The 24,340-nt window shown below is 44.1% G+C and overlaps 1 protein-coding gene across 1 annotated transcript in view; it reads right to left on the reverse strand.

Annotated features, from left to right (window-relative positions):
* Positions 1-24,340, reverse strand: part of HORMAD1 (HORMA domain containing 1) — a 106,008-nt gene that overhangs the window by 31,805 nt on the left and 49,863 nt on the right. The window contains exons 9-10 of the mRNA XM_073609642.1: positions 21,369-21,625; positions 12,581-12,647 (exon numbers count right to left, since the gene is read on the reverse strand). Coding sequence (XP_073465743.1) covers positions 12,581-12,647; positions 21,369-21,625 — 324 coding nt within the window. The remainder of the gene's footprint in view (positions 1-12,580; positions 12,648-21,368; positions 21,626-24,340) is intronic.

The following is a 24,340-nucleotide window of genomic DNA, read 5'->3' on the forward strand; positions in this document are numbered from 1 at the left end:
GAAGGGAAAGACTACCGCGCTATATAAATACAGAAAATCAACACAATTGAGAAACTATATTGAAACAAATAAGTGACAAAATCAATAAAATTTAAATAGCAGAAGCAGCCGCTAAAAGTGAGATACGCACACTATAGAACAATCAATATAAAAAAAGCAGCGCTGTGAGTGTTATATGCTTATAGAATTAAGCCAATGTGAGTCTCGTTTTCAATATGAGGCTTGGTCACGGTGGTTTACTATTTAGGTGCGACACGTCAGTGCGTCGCCCGTGCCCCAGACGACGTCAGAGTGTGACGAAACGTACGTCGGGCGTGCTGACGTGCTGCTTCTACCGTCTGCAGGACGGGTGTTCGCTTCCAGCCGGCCGGCTCTTTATGCTTATGTGTATCTACCACATTGTAAGTGTGATTTTATTTCTTTTAATAAATACTCAACCAGGATTACGCTATGTTGCTCTCCTTTTTCTCTCCGGGGCATCTCTTGTGAGAACAACCCCCAGCTAGGAGTATATTATCCCCACAGTAGAGGGATTGCTTGTTACTTGGTGGACAGCAGGCTTATCTCAAGGTGTATGAAGTGGTGTGTTGGTGTCTCCATTCCATGAAAGGCCCCGACCGGGTTAAGGTCGCAAGCTCTCCCATGCTTGCCGTTTGGTAAGCGCGCATTTTTATTCGGTATCACAGTGGTGCGGTGAAGGATTCATCCACTTTTTATTTGTATTCCTGCCTTAGACTGGGACCTGTGCCTATGTCACTCCTCTTCACTTCACTCATCTGGACCTTGATCACTGATTAGGACTGTTATCAAATTTATATGTTGAAATTTTGAACTTTTGATATCATTTATCCCAATCTTGGGTTTATTTATTTATTCCATTTGCATCGGCCTACTTTTACTCACATTGGCTTATATTGAAATAATAAAAATGCCATAAATCTTTCCCATAATTTGTAGACACTATAACTTTTGCACAAACCAATTAATATACGCTTATTGTGATTTTTTTTTTTTTTTTACCAAAAATATGTAGAAGAATATATATTGGCCTAAACTGAATTTGTTTTTTAAAAACATTTTTGGGGATATTTATTTTAGCAAAAAGTAAAAAATATTGTTCTTTTTCAAAATTGTCGCTCTTTTTTTGTGTATAGCGCAAAAAATAAAAAACGCAGAGGTGATCAAATAGCACCAAAAGAAATCTCTATTTGTGGGAGAAAAAAGACGCAAATTTTGTTTGGGTATAGCATTGCATGACCGCGCAATTACCAGTTAAAGTGCCAAATTGTAATAAGTGCTCTGGTCAGGAAGGGGTTAAAACCTTCCGGGGCTGAAGTGGTTAATTGGTTTGTGTGAAAGTTATAATGTCTACTAACGATGGTATGTATACTAGAATTTACGCAGTTATGACCTTATACTGGTAATGGTGATCAGTAACTTATAGTGGGACTGTGATAGTGTGGTGGGAAATCTGGGGCTTACAGACCCTCGCTGGGAGATACACTGACTGACCAACTGACACTGACACAAATATTAACACTTATACGGTGATTAAATATAATACTGTACGCTGTATTAACCACTTGACCAGAAGATTTACCCCCCTTCATGACTATTTTTTGCAATACGGCACTGCGTTACTTTTAACTGACAACTGCGCGGTCATGCAACGTTGTACATAAATAATATGTCATTTTTTCCCACAAATAGAGCTTTCTTTTGGTGGTATTTGATCACCTCTGCGGTTTTTAGTTTTTGCGCTAAATACAAAAAACGACTGACAATTTTGAAAAAATAAAAACAATATTTTTTACTTTCTGCTATAAAACATATCCAATTCAAATTGAAAAAAAAAATCAAATTACTTCATAAATTTTGGCCAATATGTATTCTGCTACATATTTTTCGTAAAAAATCCCAATAAGCGTATATTGATTGGTTTGCGCAAATGTTATAGCGTCTTCAAACTATGGGATATATTTGGAATATTTTACTAGTAATGGTGGCGATCAGTGACTTATAGCGGGACTGCGATATTATGGCAGACAAAACTGACACTAACTGACACTTTGTGGGAACTAGTGACACTAATATAGTGATCAGTGTTAAAAATATGCACTGTCACTGTACTAATGACACTGGCTAGGAGGGGTTGTTAAGCCACTGTAATATAATCTTCTTATTCCCTCTGTATCATAAGAACATGTGTCCCTGCGCTTGTGTAATATAAAAAATCTGCCGATCTGTAACGATATAAGGTCCGCTCCGAGCGCACAGCTGCTTGTTCTCCTCTCTTCTGTCTTGGCTGATGTCAGCCGGGGAGGCAGGGGAGAGAGGAGAGAGAGACGACGATCAGCCGGGAGCCGTTTATACAGGTACAATTCGGCTGCATTTTTACATTACACAGACACAGGGACAGATGTTCTAATGATAGAAAGGGTAAAAGAAGATTTATGATAGGTAAGAGAGGAGCAGGAGCGGGGGGGCGTCCCAGGTACGAGCAGGGAGGGGAGGGGGAAGGAGGACAGAGGACACAGACAGGGAGAGCTGCGGCTGATGGAATCACGCAAACAGACCACAGTATCGGGGGCTTAGCAGCCATGATTATTGTGGTCTGTTTGCAGGGGGGAGGGGTACAGCGAGGCAGGATCAGCCAGGTTTTTTATGGTATACAGGGGGACAAATGACACAGCACAAGCACTGTGCTGTATAACATGCTTTAAGAGAAAAGGATCAGATTTTTTTTTGGGGGGGGGGTTAACAAACACGTTAACATCAGGGGCGATCAAAGGGTTAACTGTGTCCCTAAACTGTGTTTATGTGAACTGTTTGAGGTGCTTTTACTAGGGGAAGACACAGATCCTAGTTCCCTGCTTTGCAGGGACACAAACTCCATCCCTTCCCTCCTGTCATAATGACAATCTGCATTATTTACATGGGCAGATTGCAGTTCTGTCTCTCTATCTGACGATCGGCGGGTGCCGGTGGACGTTGAGTACCAGTCGATCGGCTTCAGCTGTGTGTAATCACAGTGGAAGCGAGCCACCGGCAGTGCGCATGCGCACCCCCTACATGGAAGTGAGGGATCACATATACAGTGTATACATGATCTAACGCACAGCTGCTGCCATGTAGCAGTAAAACTGATATAGGGCAGAAGGCAAGTGGTTAATGACCCTGGGAAGGGGTTTACATCAAGGGGCAATCGAGGGGTTACCTCTGTGCCCAACAAGTGTAATGTGTGCTGCTTTTAGTAACAGATCTGGCTGTTTTTTTAGCTGATATGTTTACAGAGCCCTGTGTGTTTCTGCTGCGATTGGCTACAGTCAATCAGCAGGTATCAGCCATAAATCATTGGCTAGGACCTGCTGACAAAATCCTGCTGTAGTCAGTGACAGCACGGGTTACAGGAACAGGCTGGATGACGTACGAAACTCGCTCATCCATGTATTTATGGACCTTGCTTTGTGCACTGGTCCAAATCATTTGGTGGAGGGGGGATTATGGTGTGGGGTTGTGTTTCAGAGGTTGGGCTTGGCTCCTCAGTTCCAGTGAAGGGAACTCTTAAGGTGTCAGCAAACCAAGACATTTTGGCCAATTTCATGCTCCCAACTTTGTGGGAACAGTTTGGGGATGGCCTCTTCCTGTTCCAACAGGACTGCGCACCAGTGCACAAAGCAAGGTCCATAAAGATATGGATTAGTGTGTTTGGGGTGGAAGAACTTGACTGACTTGCACAGAATCCTGACCTAAACCCGATAGAACACCTTTGGGATGAATTAGACTGCCAGCCAGGCCTTCTTGTGAGTGCCTGACCTCACAAATGCGCTTCTGGAAGAATGGTCAAACATTCCCATAGACGCACTCCTAAACCTTGTGGACGGCCTTCCCAGAAGAGTTGAAGCTGTTATAGCTGCAAAGGGTGGGCCAACTCAATATTGAACCCTGCAGACTTAACTAGGATGCCATTAAAGTTGCATGTGCGTATAAAGGCAGGCGTCCCAATACTTATCTGTATAAGACCAGAGAACAGCATGTGACACCTATCGATGAGCACAGAAGCCAAGAAGGAGGTAATAATTACACAGGCATGAAAACTGCAGGCTAAATCCTGACAAAGAGATGCTCCAATTTAGCCTGTCTCAATCTTTTCACCCCAGTGGAACCCCTAGAATAATTTTCTTGGGGAACTCTTACTAAAACCAATTCATGGGGCATCATTGACAAAAAAATCTCCCTTACTTGGGGATCAATAGGAAAAATGCAACCCTTACAGTGGTGGTCTGAATGCCTTACAGACAGCTCATACAAAGATCATTGGTCTCTGCCAAGTGGTATTGGCCCTGGAACTATACAGCTACTATCAAATGGGAGATCAATCAGCCACAGCTCAAGGAACCCCTAGCAACCTCTGGAGGAACCATAAGGTTCCATGGAACCCTGGTTGAGAATGGTTGCTCCAATCAATCATACCGCTAGCAAGTAGTCCTTCTTTATATATTCTGCTAATGTAATTACTTCCATAGGGATTTATGGAAAGGTGTTCTTTTTCCTGTGTCCATTTAAAACAACTGAAAAAACATGCAACGCTTTCCTACCATTCATGAAATACATGCTGCAATGTTTGTTAAAGCATCCCTTTGTGAAAATAAAAACAGACAAATCTATAACGTTAAATTAGTTTTGTATCAAATTATAAGCTTAGACTACACTACCAACAAGAACAGCATTCAATAGAAATGGTCTACAGAAAAATAAAGTTAGCAGATGCTGGTTAGCTGACCATTCAGCTCAATGTTACCTTAAAAGAGAACTCTAGGTTTCCTCTGTCTTTACATAGTTTGTTTGGGTCAGTTTAGATCAAACAAATGTGAAAGGTCTGGCCACTGGGGATGCTGTAATAGACTCTAGTAGCTTGAGCTACATACAGTAAGCTGCGTTGTCTCCATGCAGGGGTACAAGTGACTTCCCTTCTGCTGCCGGAAAGAGAAAGAACGGCGTGTACGGCATCTTAGCCATTCAGGAACAGCCTGTATTTTTATCAACTCCTGCACTACCTCTCTGCTGCACACAAACAAGGCCTATCCACTTTAAAACCCACCATGTTTGAAAGGTTGTGCTTAGAGTCACAACTGCCTAATCATTCCATCTCCCAATCCTATAAACTATTAATACAGCCTCCAGACGCTTACTCACCTCCTTTCTTACTTAAAGAGGAAGTAAAGTCGCTTGCATATATTGTACCTATAGGTAAGCCTTATTACAGGCTTACCTATAGGTACTGTAAATATCGCCTAAACATACACCATTTAGGAGATATTTACTGTATATGCAGCCGATTATGTCATTTGCACATGTGCTCTGAAGGAAGTGCTGTTTCTTCCGAAGCCTGTGCGGTGACCGGCAGCTCCCGCACGCATGCGCGGGAGTGACCATACGTGACTCCAGCCGGTCACACACCCAGAGTCCGCAGACCCAGAAGGAAGAAGGGCTAAAATGGATGCAGCCTCCAGTGGGGGCGACAAGGGCTTCGTTTGCAGGTAAATTTAACATATTGTGCTAGTATGTGATGCATACTGTATTAGCAAGATATGCCTTTCCTTTTACAGGTCAGAAAAAGAAAAAAAAATGGGACTTTACTTCCTCTTTAAATAGGAAAGGGGACCTGAATGTTTTATTCATGCCCGAAGAAAGAGGCAACATTTTATACTTCTCCTATTACTCTTCCATAGCCAGCAGATTCTAATGCTGAGTATACACGGGCAGACTTTTCGGTAACAAAGGTCCGACAGTCTTTCCGACGGACTTTCGACGGACTTTTGATGGACTTCCGACGGACTTCCTAACGAACGGATTTGCCTCACACCAAAGTCCGACGGATTCGTACGTGATGACGTACGACCGGACTAAAATAAGGAAGTTCATAGCCAGTAGCCAATAGCTGCCCTAGCGTCGGTTTTTGTCCGTCGGACTAGCATACAGACGAGCGGATTTTTCGGTAGGAACTGGGTCTGGCATAGTTCCGACGTAAAGATTTGAAGCATGTTCCAAATCTAAAGTCCATCAGATTTTTGACAGAAACAGTTCACTGAAGGTCCGATGAAGCCCGCACACGGTCGGATTGTCCACTGGATTCAGTCCGTCGGACCAGTCCGGTCGAAAAGTCCGCTCATGTGTACAGGGCATATGAGTCAGTATATAAGATCTTGACGAGATAGTACAAGCTGCCGGTAGTGCTTCATAAAATTTACCCACAAACCTCTTGTTTACACTGGAGATGTGGAGGAGAGGATGGTACACTCCACATTTTCTGGTCTTGCAGTAGACTGAAACCCTTCGGGACAAACGCTGATGAAATCATAAAAAAAAACTGACAAATGCAGACTTTGGTCAAAACCCAGCTGCCTTTCTACTTTCCAGAAACAAGGATAAGCACTTCTTCATGGTCCGTCTTCTTATTTTCTTAACGCCACCAGGACTTGCATCTCAGCTCTCTGGAGTCAAGATTCACCCCTACCCTGGCCATGTGGTATATCAGAGAAAATGATATAGAACACATGATAAACCTTACAGCTTCTTTAAAGTACCATGAAGAAAAATTTAGGCGCACTTGGTTTTACTAGGTGGAATACACATGCTCTCCAGAATATAGATCTTTCCTCGAACAATGAGTCTTAGCACGCTTTCTTTTTCCTGTGCCCAGATTATAATCCTCCCATATTCCAAAGTAGACATCAGTGGCGGCCCGTCCATAGGGGGCGCATGGGCGCCGCCCCCCACTTCAGGCAGACAAAAAACAAAATGTCAAGAAAAAAAAATTTTTTTTAAAGCTGGCCCGTTAAAAAAAAAGTGCAGAAAAAGGTCCTTAAGTGCACTGTGTTCGGACGCCGGACACAGTGCGACGCCGGACACAGTGCACTTATGGGAAGCACCACATCTATGCAATCACGAGATTGCAGATGTGGCGCTGCATTTGCGGGTGTTTAGCCCGCCTTGCAGTGCTTTCCGAAAGCGCCAAATAGCGTCTGCCCGGCGCTAGTAATGTGTATTACTACGGCCGGGCGGTTTGGTTGACATCCGAGTTTGATGTCACTTTTTGTTTTCTCTCTCCCATTGCGCCCGGGACAGCGTAAACAGGAAGTATGAGGAGCGGAATCGCCACTGCCAGTGGAAGGAGACATCGCAGGAGAGAACACCACAGCAAAGTAAGTACACAGGCTGGACACAGGGACACAGGCTGGACACAGGCTGGCTGCATTTCATGGGACACAGGCTGGACACAGGGACACAGGCTGGCTGCATTTCATGGGACACAGGGACACAAGCACACAGGCTGGCTGCATTTCATGTGACACAGGCTGGCTGCATTTCATGTGACACAGGCTGGACACAGGGACACATGCTGGACACAGGGACACAGGCTGGCTGCATTTCATGTGACACAGGCTGGACACAGGCTGGCTGCATTTCATGGGACACAGGCTGGACACAGGGACACAGGCTGGCTGCATTTCATGGGACACAGGCTGGACACAGGGACACAGGCTGGCTGCATTTCATGGGACACAGGGACACAGGCTGGCTGCATTTCATGTGACACAGGCTGGACACAGGGACACAGGCTGGCTGCATTTCATGTGACACAGGCTGGATACAGGGACAAAGGCTGGCTGCATTTCATGGGACACAGGCTGGCTGCATTTCATGGGACACAGGCTGGACACAGGGACACAGGCTGGCTGCATTTCATGGGACACAGGGACACAGGCTGGCTGCATTTCATGGGACACAGGCTGGGTGCATTTCATGGGACACAGGCTGGACACAGGGAGACACAGGCTGGGTTCATTTCATGGGACACAGGCTGGACACAGGGAAACAGGCTGGCTGCATTTCATGGGACACAGGCTGGACACAGGCTGGCTGCATTTCATGTGACACAGGCTGGCTGCATTTCATGTGACACAGGCTGGACACAGGGACACAGGCTGGCTGCATTTCATGGGACACAGGCAGGACACAGGGACACAGGCTGGCTAGATTTCATGTGACACAGGCTGGACACAGGGACACAGGCTGGCTGCATTTCATGTGACACAGGCTGGATACAGGGACACAGGCTGGCTGCATTTCATGGGACACAGGCTGGACACAGGCTGGCTGCATTTCATGTGACACAGGCTGGCTGCATTTCATGTGACACAGGCTGGACACAGGCTGGCTGCATTTCATGGGACACAGGCTGGATACAGGGACACAGGCTGGCTGCATTTCATGGGACACAGGCTGGACACAGGGACACAGGCTGGCTGCATTTATTGGGACACAGGCTGGCTGCATTTCATGGGACACAGGCTGGGTGCATTTCATGGGACACAGGCTGGGTGCATTTCATGGGACACAGGCTGGACACAGGGAGACACAGGCTGGGTTCATTTCATGGGACACAGGCTGGACACAGGGACACAGGCTGGCTGCATTTCATGGGACACAGGCTAGCTGCATTTCATGTGACACAGGCTGGCTGCATTTCATGTGACACAGGCTGGACACAGGGACACAGGCTGGCTGCATTTAATGTGACACAGGCTGGACACAGGCTGGCTGCATTTCATGGGACACAGGCAGGACACAGGGACACAGGCTGGCTTCATTTCATGGGACACAGGCTGGACACAGGGACACAGGCTGGTTGCATTTCATGTGACACAGGCTGGACACAGGCTGGCTGCATTTCATGGGACACAGGCTGGACACAGGCTGGCTGCATTTCATGGGACACAGGCTTGACACAGGGACACAGGCTGGCTGCATTTAATGGGACACAGGGACACGGGCTGGCTGCATTTCATGTGACACAGGCTGGACATAGGCTGGGTGCATTTCATGGGACACAGGCTGGACACAGGCTGGGTGCATTTCATGGGACACAGGCTGGACACAGGGAGACACAGGCTGGGTGCATTTCATGGGACACAGGCTGGACACAGGGACACAGGCAGGGTGCATTTGATGTGACACAAGCTGCATTTGATGTGACACAGGCTGCATGTAAGGAGGGACTCCACTGGTGACACCTGATGGCAGGTGACGTGGCTAGTGTCACGCTCAGGGCTCCCACTGATTCTGCATTATGGTGAGTTGAATGATTTCATTTTATATTACAATATAACAATAGAAATAATGCGCTTCAATCATCCTGACACCACAACAACCATAGCGCCGGGATGATTGAAGTGCTAACACCAGGTGTTTGGAGTATCTTTATCTGCTGATTGTTAAAATTTCTAGAATACACATATTTCTATTGTTGTGTAGGATCTGGGCCTGCTGTCCCTCCCTCTCCCTCCATCCCTCGTTCATCTCAGACACTAACCACACCACCTTAAAGCCACGCCCACTATTTCGCTGAAACCACGCCCATTTTCACCAAGTGGGAGGGGTCAACAAGGAAGGGCGGGGTCTGGCGCCTCCCCATCCTAAAACTTCACCAGCCGCCACTGGTAGACATACTCCTGTACATTACCCCCCTTTTTTTTTTTTTCTTCCCTCTTTCCCTTCCCTCCCTGCCTTTTTCTATCCCGATCTGTATTTCCTGCTATTCCTCTGACCATATGCCTTGCAAAGAAAGGACTGGACATTTTACTGGCTGTACATGTAGACAATCCCCAAGGACCTGTAATCTACATCAACATCGTATACTCAGACTGTGATATTTTGAAGACATACTGGGGGAAATGTATTAAAACTTTTTGCAGAAGAACAATGACAATAATAAAGCATGTGTATGTGCTGGAAGGCAATATGATTTAATATCATGTTTCTGGAGTTTCTTTCTGGTTGATACAACCAAGCCTTTGCTTTCTTGGGGGTGGTCTGGAATGTAACAGGTTGCACATCAAAGCTTTGTAGCATATCTGAAAGAAGAGATCAGGCCTCCCTCAAGGCTGAACAAAAGCTATCCTTATCCGTCTAGTGTTATAACGCTATGCGAGCTTCAAAAGGACCATAGCTGAAAAGATGATTGATGAATGTCCTGCTACAGAAGATTAAAGGCATTGAAGATTGACCAGGATACATAGACATGGACAATGCTGTCCCTAGAGGCCAATGCAGCAGGACGGACAGTAATATAATATATTGAGGAGGACTGCCCCATAAGTACTGTGATTCGTCAAAAGTCTAGATGGGATGGCAATGGGGTTGGGTCTGGATGGTGTATGATTGAAGTATAAAAGGACTGAACGAGTCAGAGAGCTTCCCCTCTCTACCCTTTTCGCTCTTGGCTCAAGCTTGGTGGCTCTCTGAGCCGCACAGCTCCCTCTCTACCATTTTGGGCCCAGCCGAGGAGACCATGCGATAAGTATCTTTGATGTTCTTGTATTATATGTTCTGTTGTTATATGCTTTGTAATATGTTTCTTTAGCATTTTCATGTTAGCGTTTTCCTACTTTCTTGGGAAATAAATAAGACGTTGTTTTATTAAGCAGTGTGCTTGGTTTCATAGCTAACCTTGTATTATTGTGATATCAACAGTAACATGTGATCAGAGTTTTAATAGACTAGCTAACTAGGGGAATAGACAAGTTAATACATATATGCAATATATAGAGGGAATCCGTAACCACCCTCGAATAATATTTATTGTACCAATTACTTCAGCATGCATAAGTCAACAGAATATTAGAACATACATGTAAAAAAGGATGTCATAATAGAGAATGAGACTGGCTGCAATAGCGGAGCGCTTGCAGGACAGTAAAAAAAGTCCTGCAAGCCGCATCTTTGCAGCGATGTAGGAGCGGTGTATACACCACTCCTACTGCGCCCCTGCCCATTGAAAACAATGGGGCAGCGCCGCCAAGCCCCGGCAAAGCGTCGCTGTAACCCTTTTTCGGCCACTAGTGGGGGTTAAAACCGCCCCGCTAGTGGCTGAATAGCGCTGCTAAAACTACGGTAAAGCGGTGCTAAAAATAGCGCCGCTTTACCGCGGATGCCCGCCTGCCCCAGTGTGAAAGTAGCCTTATGGGGATTTACTAAAACTGGTGCACACAGAATAAGGTGCAGCTGTGCATAGTAATCAGCTTCTAACTTTAGCTTGTTCAATTAAGCTTTTACAATAAGACCACGTTCACACTGACAGCAGGATTCAAATTTCATACCCGCATGTCAGTCCCGACTTCGGGGGCAATTTTAGAGACATCTGTGCGGGTTGCTGCACAGATGTCCATACAAATCACACCCCGAAGTCGCCAAAAGTAGTACAGAAACTACTTTTAGTAATCTGTGTCGCACCGATTCAAACAGTGCCATTGCCGGCAATAGGCGCTGATTTGGCATGTCAAATCGCATGTGAACCTAGGCTCAAACCTAGAAGCCGATCTATTCTAATATTCTGTTGACTTACGAATACACGTGCTTTTTTATTGTCATTGTCCTTCTGCAAAAAATGTAAATAAAGACTATTAAAAAAAAAAAAAAATAGTTATTGTTGGGTAAGCCGTTGCATAACTAAACTTCAAAATTTGGCCTGGTCACAAAGGTTTCAGCTACCCCTGGACCTAAATGCTTTAACCTTCCTGGCGGTAATCCCGAGTGTAGTTCGGGGTTATTTTCAGTACCAAAAGTGATAACCCCAAACCACACTCGGGATTACACTGTAGTGATACTTACCTTGTCCCTGTGATCCTTGATGTCCTCCCGCTGTGTCTTCCGGCTGGTGTTCCCTCAGATTAGGCGACCCGTCATATCTTGTAACAGAAGTGATGCTCCATAGCCGCCATCTTGCTACACCTCGCACTCGTCCACAGTACAGAAATAATGAGAAGGCGGCAAGTGGATATCTTATTATACCCACTGGAGTTTTGTATTTCACACTTATTTGTAACAATAAACTGAGCTTATATACTAAAATACAGTATTTAGAAATACGTGATACTTTTTTGATGTTGAATTGAGACTGATCTCAGAGGTCTGCAGATCTGATAGAACACCGCTGCTTTTATAGTTCAACATCGAAACAGTCGGATGGAATTGAAAATACTGTATTTCACTATATAAGCTCTGTTTACTGTTCCAAGCAAAACAATGTACCGCTTTGAAATTCAAAAATACTGACATAATCAGACCGGCAGGGAGGTTAAGCTAAGTGAACATTTACTTTACCAAGGAAACAGTCTCTGTTTCTTTAGTAAATCCACACTAGCACTCTTATTCCCTATTGTATTTCTTTATACGTTCTACAATTACAATCAAGAGTCAAAAAGCAAGCAACTCTGTTACACATAGGGTTGCCTCCTGGGCTATATTTTACTGGTCCAGCCACTAAAATGAGACTTGCTACTTTTAGGAAAGAGATGATAAGGCTGGTGGCATCTATAGTTAGATATAAAGAACAGATTTAGAAAAGCACAATGCACAAAGTGGGTCCAGGTTCAGCTTTGCTCTAATTTCACATGCCCTGTCTGTGTCTTCACAAATAAGATACCCTTTGAAACAGGAGTGAGTAAAAACAACTAGATTTACTAATAACAGTTTAGCAAGGAAAGCCCGTATTTCTAACCTGTGCCGCATTTCTTACCTTCCACACGCAAAGATGAAACGTCCTTCTTCAGTACATCAGCTTGGTAATCACGCAGCTGCTCATCCTTCATAAAGGTAAATAGAAAAGAGAGCCGTTTATTCTTCCTGCAACAGATTTCATTTCTGCCTATTGATTTTGCTTTTTTGTGTAGTAGAACGGAATGAGCTTCAGAAATCTAATTTCCAGACAGCACCAGGAAGATAATAACTAGGTTTCAGCATTTACGAGCTAAATCATAGAAATGCAGCTTTCAATAAATGTGCCGCTCAGTTAAGATACAATGGATAAATTCAGTACATTATTAAACATAAGACTGCATAGAAAGGCTGAATAAATTAAATAAGCAGCAAAAAAAATGAACGGTATTTGTTCATCTTAGAGCAACGTAAGAATAAGTGAACAGCAGCATTTAGCATCAAGTTTATTGTTGTATAGATTATGCTCTTTTTCTACTAAGAATAGATTATACCAGTAATACAACATTCATTATGTCTGAGGGATGTTCGCTTTTAATGATTTCCTTGCATAAAGTGCAGCTACAGCTTTATACCCACTTTTACCCAGTCTTCTAGCCATCCCATTCCTTGAAATCAGCCAATGTTAACCTAACTCCAACCAAAACTTTGGTTACAATAAATATTATTCGAGGGTGGTTATGGATTCCCTCTATTTATTGCATATAAGTATTAACTTGTATGTATTAACATGTCTGTTCCCCTAGTTAGCTAGTCTATCAAAACTCTGATCACATGTTACTGTTGATATTTATTATTTTATTTATTTCAGGTACTTATATAGCGCCGTCAATTTACACAGCGCTTTACATATACATTGTACATTCACATCAGTCCCTACCCTCAAGGAGCTTACAATCTAAGGTCCCTAACTCACACTCATACATACTAGGGACAATTTAGACAGGATCCAATTAACCTACCAGCATGTCTTTGGAGTGTGGGAGGAAACCGGAGTACCCGGAGGAAACCCACGCAGGCACAGGGAGAACATGCAAACTCCAGGCAGGTAGTGTCATGGTTGGGATTCGAACCAGTGACCCTTCTTACTGCTAGGCGAAAGTGCTACCCACTACACCACTGTGCCGCCCATATCACTATAATACAAGGTTAGCTATGAAACCAAGCACACAGCTTAATAAAACAAAGTCTTATTTATTTCCCAATAAAATAGGAAAACGCTAACATGAAAATACTAAAGAAAGATAATACAAAGCATATAACACCAGAACATATAATACAAGAATATCAAAGATACTTATCACAATGCTTTCCTCTAGGTTTTGTTTCGTCAGCTGGGCTCAGATGGCAAAAGAGGGATAGCCATGAGGCTCAGAACCATCAGGCAAGAGCCATTAGCAAAAAAGGGTAGAGGAGGAGGCTCGCTGACTCATTCAGTCGTTTTATACTTCAATCATACACCATCCAGACCCAACCCCATTGCCATCCCATCTAGACTTTTGATGAATCACAGTACTTGTGGGGCAGCCCTCCTCAATATATTATATTACTGTCCATCCTACTGTATTGGCCTCTAGGGGCAGCACTGTCCATGTCTATGTTTCCTGGTCAATCTTTGAAGCCTTTGATCTGTTGATCTTCTGTAGCAGGACATTCATCAATCATCTTGTCAGCTATGGTCCCTTTCAAGCTTGCTTGCATCAGACTATCCGGAGCCAAGCACTGTTCAACCTGGATGGAGGCCTGATATGCTACAAAGCTTTGATGTGCAACTTTTTACATTCCAGACCTGGTATCAACCAGCAAGAACGTCAGACCTTTACTCTTTAAAGCCATGGAACTCCAAGTATCAGCACTGCTGATCTTTGGGAATAGGAAAAAGATATGCAACAGATCTATGACAGATCCGATTAAAACTCTGGATAATACCAAAACACTGTTACCAATAAACGCAGTAACATTGACAGAGAAGCTTCAGAAATATGACATTAGACCATGTTGCCTTCCAACACCCATGATCCAGCAGTGGAGTGCTCCTGACATTCTCGTGTCCAGAGTAGGTCTGTGGGCATGATGACGTCAGGAATACTCCACCATACAAGACCGCAGAGGGGCAGAAGCCACAGGGACCAGTCTTGTGCTGAGAGTATCAGAGGATTAGGTAAGTATATCTCCCTATCCCCTAGACAAAAACAAGTAGTTGCCCCGTGCATGGGAAAACTTTTTTTTTTGCCCAGAGTTGGGTTTTAGAATGTATTTGCTAGGGATTTAATTAGTTTGTCTGTTCCTGAAAGTCTACTGGAGTTAGACTTAACAAGAAAGGGGGAACTCTGATCCTTGATATCATAAAACTGCATGATGATCTCTTTAATTCACTCAGAGATGGTGGAAAAAAAGCTAGGGCACCTTTCTGAGGCCCATCTGAAGCAGCGGCTAAAACACAGACTTACACAGCCCAAACTACATTCAAGCACTAGAGGGGCATTTCTTTTTGATGGACCAGTTAAGGTAAATTTCAAAGGCTGTTTTAGGATTTATTTTTAAGTCCTGAGCTTCAACACCATTGTAGAGTAGAGAAAGGAATGTCTCTATCGGTTCAAACACCAGCTTCTGAAATCAAAGAGAACCAGATTCAAATTCCACAGAGTGACAGGGGAACGGACATGGGGAAACCACAGTGGAGATTTCCTGCACAAAAGTCTTAATTGAAGAGTGAGAGGCCAACAGTCTCTGAAACAGAATGTAAACTGCAGACACCCGATCTTTAGTGGTGCTGAGACCAAAACATTTGCCAAGACCCAACTGTAGGAAGAAGGTGGTTTTCTCCAATGGAGAAACTCCTTGAGTGAAAGCTCCTAGACTCACAAAAAGTGAAAAAAGTCTTACACATTCAATTATAAACCATCCAGGAAGTGGATTTCCTAGCCTTAAGCATGGTAGGAATCATAGACTCAGAGGTTGCCCCTGTCCCTTAGAATCTGAGCTTCAACAGCAATGCCTTTCAAGTCAGGAACTGAGAAGCAGGATGTTGAATTGGCCCTTGGAACAATAAATATGGACATTCTGGCAGTGCCCACAGTGCGCCCACTAGAAGTTGTACTACACATGCCTGGGCCAATACTAGGCAATTAAGATCACTAGAATGCCCTCCATCACCATACTGCAAAGCAGATGAGGAAGGAGTTTCAGGGGAGGAAAGTCAAAGTTCTAGATGTACTGATCCCAATAAGCCACCAGTGCATCCACTGCTTCCACCCAGGGATCCCTGCACCTGGATACAAATCTGTCCAATTTGTTGTTGAATCTGGAGGCCAATAAGTCCAAATCCCTCACCTGTGACACAGATACTGAAACATCTCTGGATGTAGAGATCACTATCCTTGGGCTAGACACTGCCAGCTGGGGAAATTTGCCTGCCAATTATCTATGCCTGCAAGACTTCTTGTTCCTAACTGATGTATGAAAACAGCATGGCATTGTCCAACTGAATTCGGATTAGATGACCCTCTAATAGGTTGGTCAAGCACAGTAGGTACAGCCAACTTGTCCAAAGCTCCAAGATGTTTATTAGGAGATGGGATTCCACTGACAACTAAGTCCCATGTACCGACAAGGTGCCAAGCACTTCCCCCCAGCCCAAGAGGCTAGCGTCCATCATGAAAATCTTCCAAAAGACTTAAAGTAGGACTTCCCTCACTCCATAGCTGGATTCTTGAGCCACCAAGCCAGGGATAGCCTCATCCTTGACTTTGGCCTGTCCAAAAAAAGTGAAAATGGAAAAAAAAGAGAACACTACAATGGAGGCTACATTTAGTCACAATTCTCTCATGCAGAATCGAAAAGTCAGACGGCTTCTGGACTGAAGAGTTCCAACTTCAGATAGGAGAGCCTGAAGCTTTTTCTGAGGAAGCAATACTCTGGTTGTTCCCAGGAACAGATCCAGATATTCCAAGCAATGAGTCGGTTCCAGTAACGATGTCTGGAGAATTAGGACTCACCTCTTTAATGTCTGGACAGCAATAGATGTATCTGACAGAGCCTTTGCCAACTGTTCCCATGACAGGAGGTCATCCCACAATGATGACACAGCAAGGTCAACACAGGAGCCAGCACCTTGGTGAACACTGGAGGTGCATAGCGGAAGCCAAAGGGCAGAGCCATACATTCATACTGAAGTGAATACACAACAAAGGGCAGAAAGATTTAGTGTGAAAATGTACAGTGGGGATGGAAAGTATTCAGACCCCCTTAAATTGTTCACTCTTTGTTATATTGCAGCTATTTGCTAAAATCATTTAAGTTCATTTTTTTCCTAATGTACACACAGCACCCCATACTGACAGAAAAACACAGAATTGTTGACATTTTTGCAGATTTATTAAAAAAGAAAAACTGAAATATCACATGGTCCTAAGTATTCAGACCCTTTGCTGTGACACTCATATATTTAACTCAGGTGCTGTCCATTTCTTCTGATCATCCTTGAGATGGTTCTACACCTTCATTTGAGTCCAGCTGTGTTTGATTATACTGATTGGACTTGAATAGGAAAGCCACACACCTGTCTATATAAGACCTTACAGCTCACAGTGCATGTCAGAGCAAATCAGAATCATGAGGTCAAAGGAACTGCCTGAAGAGCTCAGAGACAGAATTGTGGCAAGGCACAGATCTGGCCAAGGTTACAAAAAAATTTCTGCTGCACTTAAGGTTCCTAAGAGCACAGTGGCCTCCATAATCCTTAAATGGAAGAGGTTTGGGATGACCAGAACCCTTCCTAGAGCTGGCCGTCCAGCCAAACTGAGCTATCGGGGGAGAAGAGCCTTGGTGAGAGAAGTAAAGAAGAACCCAAAGATCACTGTGGCTGAGCTCCAGAGATGCATTCGGGAGATGGGAGAAAGTTGTAGAAAGTCAACCATCACTGCAGTCCTCCACCAGTCGAGGCTTTATGGCAGAGTGGCCCAATGGAAGCCTCTCCTCAGTGCAAGACACATGAAAGCCCGCATGGAGTTTGCTAAAAAACACCCGAAGGACTCCAAGATGGTGAGAAAAAAAGATTCTCTGGTCTGATGAGACCAAGATAGAACTTTTTGGCCTTAATTCTAAGCAGTATGTGTGGAGGAAACCAGGCACTGCTCATCTTCTGTTCAATACAGTCCCAACAGTGAAGCATGGTGGTGGCAGCATCATGCTGTGGGGGTGTTTTTCAGCTGCAGGGACAGGACGACTGGTTGCAATCAAGGAAAAGATGAATGCGGCCAAGTACAGGGATATCCTGGACGAAAACCTTCTCCAGAGTGCTCAGGACCACAGACTGGGCTGAAGGTTTACCTTCCAACAAGATAATGACCCTAAGCACACAGCTAAAATAACGAAGGAGTGGCTTCACAACAACTCCATGACTGTTCTTGAATGGCCCAGCCAGAGCCCTGACTTAAACCCAATTGAGCATCTTTGAAGAGACCTAAAAATGTCTGTCCACCAACGTTTACCATCCAACCTGACAGAACTGGAGAGGATCTGCAAGGAGGACTGGCAGAGGATCCCCAAATCCAGGTGTGAAAAACTTGTTGCATCTTTCCCAAAAAGACTCATGGCTGTATTAAATCAAAAGGGTGCTTCTACTAAATACTGAGCAAAGGGTCTGAATACTTAGGACCATGTGATATTTCAGTTTTTCTTTTCTAATAAATCTGCAAAAATGTCAACAATTCTGTGTTTTTCTGTCAATATGGGGTGCTGTGTGTACATTGAGGAAAAGAATGAACTTAAATGATTTTAGCAAATGGCTGCATTATAACAAAGAGTGAAAAATTTAAGGAGGTCTGAATACTTTCCGTCCCCACTGTATATACATACATACACACACACTGATCAGCCATAACATTATGATCACCCACCATAACATGACCATCCACCTAATATTGAGTAAGTCCCTCTTTTGCCACCAAAGCAGCCTTGACACGTCAAGGCATGGACTTCACTAGACCTCTGCAGGTATGCTGTGGTACCTGGCACCAAGCTGTCGGTAAAAGATTGCTGCCTCCACCGGCTTGCCTTCTTTCCATAATGCATCCTTGTACCATCTCTTTCACAGGCAAGTGATGGACATGCACCTGACCATCCGCATGATGTAAAAGAAAACATGATTCATCAGAGCAGGCCAAATTCTTCCATTGTTCCGTGGTCCATTTCCAATGCTCATGTGCCCATTGTAGGCATTTATGGCTGTGGACACAGGTTGGCATGGGCACCCTGACTGTTTTTTGGCTACGTAGCCTCATATGCAACAAACTGTGATGCACCGTGTGTTCCGACACCTTTCTATCAGAACGAGAAATAACTTTTTCAGCAACTTGAGCTCAGGTAGCTCTTCTATTGAATCAGACGACACAGCCAGGCCTTCACAACCTGTGTGCATCAATAGGCCTTGGCCGCCTATGACCCTGTCCCCGGTTTGCTGGTTTTCCTTTCCTGGACCACTTTTGTTAAGATCCTGACCACTGCAGACCTGGAATTTTGGAGATACTCTTTATGGACCTTGCTTTGTGCACTGGTCCAAATCATTTGGTGGAGGGGTAATTATGGTGTGGGGTTGTTTTTCAGGGGTGTGGCTTGGCCCCTTAGTTCTAGTGAAGGGGAACACTTAAGGCGTGAGCATACCAAGACATTTTGGACAATATGATGCTCCCAACTTTGTGGGAACAGTTTGGGGATGGCCCCTTCTTGTTCCAACAGGACTTTGCACCAGTGCACAAAGCAAGGTCCATAAAGACATGGATGAGTGAGTTTGGGGTGGAGGAACTTGACTGGCCTGCACCCAACCCAACAGAACACCTTTAGGATGAATTAGAGCCAGGTCTTCTTGTTCACATCAGTGCCGGACCTCACAAATGCGCTTCTGGAAGAATGCTCAAACATTACCATAGACGCACTCCTAAACCAGAAGAGTTGAAGCTGTTATAGCTGCATAAGGTGGGCCAACTCAATATTAAAGCGGAGTTCCACCCAAAAGTGGAACTTCCGCTTTAAGCACTCCACACCCCCTGACATGCCACATTTGGCATGTCATTTTTTTTGGGGGGGGGGGTGTACTTAGTTTAGAGTGGGACTTCCTGTCCCACTTCCTTCTTCCTGCTCTTGGTCGCCTAGGCTACTCCTCCTCTGCCCCTAGGCGGCCCCTTCCTCTAGGCGATCTCCTGGGACACGTGACAGGTCCCAGAAGATTGCCTGGCCGCTATCAGAGCAAATCGCGCATGCGCAGTGCGCACCCGGCCAGAAAGCCAAAAGCTTTCACAGCCGGGTGCCCACAGTGGCTATGACGGTGCCGGCGGAGAGGAGGGGGAGAGGAGTGAGGCTTCGGGCGGCCGCATCACTGGATCGTGGGACAGGTGAGTGTCTGTTTATTAAAAGTCAGCAGCTACACTTTTTGTAGCTGCTGACTTTTAATAAACAAAAAAAATGTGTGTAACTCTGCTTTAAACCCTACAGACTAAGACCGGGATGCCATTAAAGTTAATGTTTGTGTAAAGGCAGGCCTCCCAATACTTTTGGTTTTATATATATATATATATATATATATATATATATATATATATATATCTCATATGAAAACATTATGGACCCAAAACTACTATAGTTTCCCTTTACTTGAATAAAAAGTCCAACAGGAAGAGGAAGCATCCTTCATAATGTCCACCTCAGGTCAGCACACATGAAAACTCATGTGTAGAGACCATGTAGTTTAGGTCCCCTAAAGATTTAAGTAGCCAGTGCTATGGATCCCTCCCAATCCTGGTATTGCTTTTTAACCGGTTCAATACCGGGCATTTTCACCCCCTTCCTTCCCAGACCAATTTTTAGTTTTCAGCGCTGTCGCACTTTAAACGACAATTGCGCGGTCGTGTGACGTTGTACCTAAACAAAATTGACGTCCTTTTTTCCCCCACAAATAGAGCTTTCTTTTGGTGGTATTTGATCACCTCTGCGGTTTTTATTTTTTGCGCTATAAACAAAAGAAGAGCGACAATTTTGAAAAAAACACAATATTTTTTACTTTTTGCTATAATAAATATCCCAATTTTAAAAAAACAAAACAAATTTTTTCCTCAGTTTCGACCGATACGTATTCTTCTACATATTTTTGGTAAAAAAAATCGCAATAAGCGTATATTGATTGGTTTGCGCAAAAGTTATAGCGTCTATAAAATACAGGATAGATTTATGGCATTTTTTTAAAAAAATTATTTATTTATTTATTTTTACTAGTAATAGCAGCGATCGCAATTTTTTTTCGTGACTGCGACATTATGGCGGACACTTTTGACACATTTTTGGGACCACATTTATACAGCGATCAATGCTATAAAATTGCAGGCAGTGAAGGGGTTAACCACTAGGGGGCGGGGAGGGGTTAAATGTGTTTCCTAGGGAATGCTTATAACTGTAGGGGGAGGGGACGCACAAGGGGAGGAGACCGATCAGTGTTCCTCCGTTCTGGGAACACAGATCACTCTCCTCTGAGCTGACAGGACGTGGATCTCTGTGTTTACACACAGAGATCCACGGTCCAGCCCGGTTAACGGGCAATCGCGGGTGCCCGACGGACATCGCGGCTGCCGGGCACACGCACCGGGTCCCGAGCAACGCAGCGGCGCTAGAGCGCCCCCTAGGCGGCTGGGAACCCGAGGTCGTCATATGACGTCCACCCAGGATGGGAGATCCCATCTGTGGACGTCATTTGACTATAGGCAGGTAGGGAAGTGGTTAAGTGATCAACCCTGCTAATCAAACAGATTTATAGATCTTACACTGAGAGTACAGTCCGGGAGCTGTGCTTCATCAATATCCAGCTTGATAGCTTGTGTAGGCGTTTTACTCTCTGGCTCCTTCAATATGCTTTTTCCAACGTTCTCCATTCTTTCTTTTTCTGTAGTGACCCTGACTTTTAGAGCATGAAAAGGCGTGGCCACCTCACCAACACTGAGGTACATGGGTTCCCCTTCGAACAGCATGCCATCGCAGCTTCCTTCTTTGAAGCCTGGAGGCTGGTACTCCACAGGAGTAACTGCAATAAACAAACAAAAAAAGACAAAGATCAACAGTTGTATGTCTGAAAACAGTTGTCATGAAAACATTCAAGTGTATTTCCCACTGAAAAATAACATTTTGTTTTGAATAGAGTGGGGAAGACCATTTATATCAGTGGACATCAACTCCTGCCCTCAGGGCCCACTAACAGGCCAGGTTTTATGTATTACCTTGGGGGAGATGCAGACTAGAATCCTACAATCACTGAGCAGCAATGATATCACCTGTGATGTATTCCAGTTATCTTGCAAACCTGACCTGTTAGTGGGTCCTGAGGACAGGGCTGATGACCACTGGTTTATGAGATATTGAAAAAAAATCACAATACCAACATAGCGAGACATTGGAATGACATACTCCAAAAAGACGTATCTGATTTGGGCATCCAAGCGGTAGAAAGAATTTTGATATCATGCAATCTAGGCTAGTAATTCCTCAAACTCGCAAACAAATGCATCAATTTATGGTATGGTTTTATTTTTCATTTTTAGGTTTTTTTAGATTATGCGGAATGTCCCTTTCATCAATATAAAAATCTTTTTTCAATCACGAAATTCAACATGAAGGTCTGATATGTCCATGCATAAAGGGTTAATATACTACTCAGAGTTGTAGCATCAGCTGCTTCATCAACTTAATTGAAGATAGATCTTTGCATGTGAATGAGTGCATCAGTTTGCCCCCTGATTGGATCTTCACTTTTTGTATATGTGTCTATATACCATGTCATTTTATGTTTGCATTAGCTATGATTAAGCACCAGTGAGAGCGGTGTGAAACGCGTTAGCAGTTGGCAACTTTAATCAGTTTTTGTAAGGACTGTATCTTGAATAAAGGAAACGACTATTTTTGGAGTGCGGCTATCTAGATCTTTATTTGCTCATATAGAGTGGGGAAGAGTTAGAAACCCTGTCAGGTTCTTACTGCAACCCAGTGCTCTGCTTATTGTCATGATGACAGCGGTTTCACAGACAGAAATTGAAAATTTTGGTTTCACAGACAGAAAATCCCCTACGTAATATAATATTTTTAAGACAGGTTCTCTTTAACCACTATCCGACCAGCGCACGACGATGTACGTTGGCACAATGGCATGGCTGGGCAAATGGGCGTACAGGTACGTCCCCTTGAAATCGCGGCATTGTGGGCATTCGCGCGCCGAATCCTCCGTGACCGTGCCCGCAGGTTTTGTGGACTCGATGTCCGCCGGGGGCCCGTGATCGTGTCACGGAGCGGAAGAACGGGGAGATGCCTATCTAAACAAGACATTTCCCCGTTCTGCCTTGACATGACAGAGATCACTGCTCCCTGTCATCGGGAGCAGTGATCACTGTCATGTGAGCAGTAGCCCATCCCCTCCACAGTTAGAATCACTCCCTAGGACACACTTAACCCCTTGATCGCCCCCTAGTGTTTAACCCCTTCCCTGCCAGTGTCATTTACACAGTAATCAGTGCATTTTTATCGCTGTATAAAAAACAATGGTCCCAAAATAATGTCGCAGTCACAATAAAAATCTCAGATCACAGCCATTACTAATAAAAAAAAAAAATTAATAATAAAAATGCTATAAATCTATCCCCTATTTTGTAGACAAACCAATCAATATATCAATATACGCTTATTGCGATTTTTTCTTAACAAAAATATATGTAAGAATACATATCAGCCTAAACTGATAAAAAAAATGTATACATTTTTTGGGGATATTTATTATAGCAAAAAGTAAAAAATATTGCTTTTTTTTTAAAATTGTCGCTCTTTCGCTTTTTTGTTTATAGCGCAAAAAATAAATACCGCAGAGGTGATCAAATACCACCAAAAGAAAGCTCTAATTGTGGGAAAAAAAGGACGTCAATTTTTGTTTGGGTGCAACGTCGCACGACCACGCAGTTAAAGCGGCGCAGTGCCGTATCGCAAATAGTGCTCTGGTCAGGAAGGGGGTAAATCCTTCTGGGCCGAAGTGGTTAATGAGACATCAGAGGTCTTTTAGAACCCAGATATCTCATATGCCTTCCACTTGAGCTAATGGAGTGCAGACCAAATTCCATTAGCTTCTTCCCTGTGCGCAAGAGCCAAAGAAAGTGAAACCAGAACCTGGAAGTGACCTTTTACACATTGCTTCTGGGTTCAATCTAGCGAGTGGAGATCAGCAAATTTATGTTCGCTTGTCTCTCTCCCTTCCTCCTGCCATGGGAGTTCTGAGCCTGCAGGTGGGACAGTAAAGCCTGGGAAGCATGGTGGAGGGGCAGGTACACTCTGGAGATCACAAAAAGTGAATGGGCGGCTAGCTGTACAGCCACAGTATCACTTTCAATAGAAAGCTGACAATTGGCTTGTGGAGTGTACACACGCTCCCACTGGACTGGGCATAAAACACTCCCACCCACTGCAACTGCTGTAGGATTTACAGAGGTTGTCCGAGGGACAACCTTTTCACGACACAGATAGTGAAGGAAACATTCCAACAGCAACACAGACAGAAGTAAAAACATTATTTTTAAGTTAAGCAGGGAAATGCTAGGATTCAGGGTGGATATAAATCAATGTTTTTTTAAAAAAAAATAATTAAAAAATCAATTTTTTAAATTTAAATCGATCTTATGGATTTTTATCAAATTTATGTTAATAAAATGCTTTTGGAGCAAAGTCTGTATAAAGATCGTCTTCTATTTAACCGGTTGCCGACCAG

Source organism: Aquarana catesbeiana, linkage group LG13 (genome assembly GCF_042186555.1).
Source record: "Aquarana catesbeiana isolate 2022-GZ linkage group LG13, ASM4218655v1, whole genome shotgun sequence".
NCBI classification, from domain to species: domain Eukaryota; kingdom Metazoa; phylum Chordata; class Amphibia; order Anura; family Ranidae; genus Aquarana; species Aquarana catesbeiana.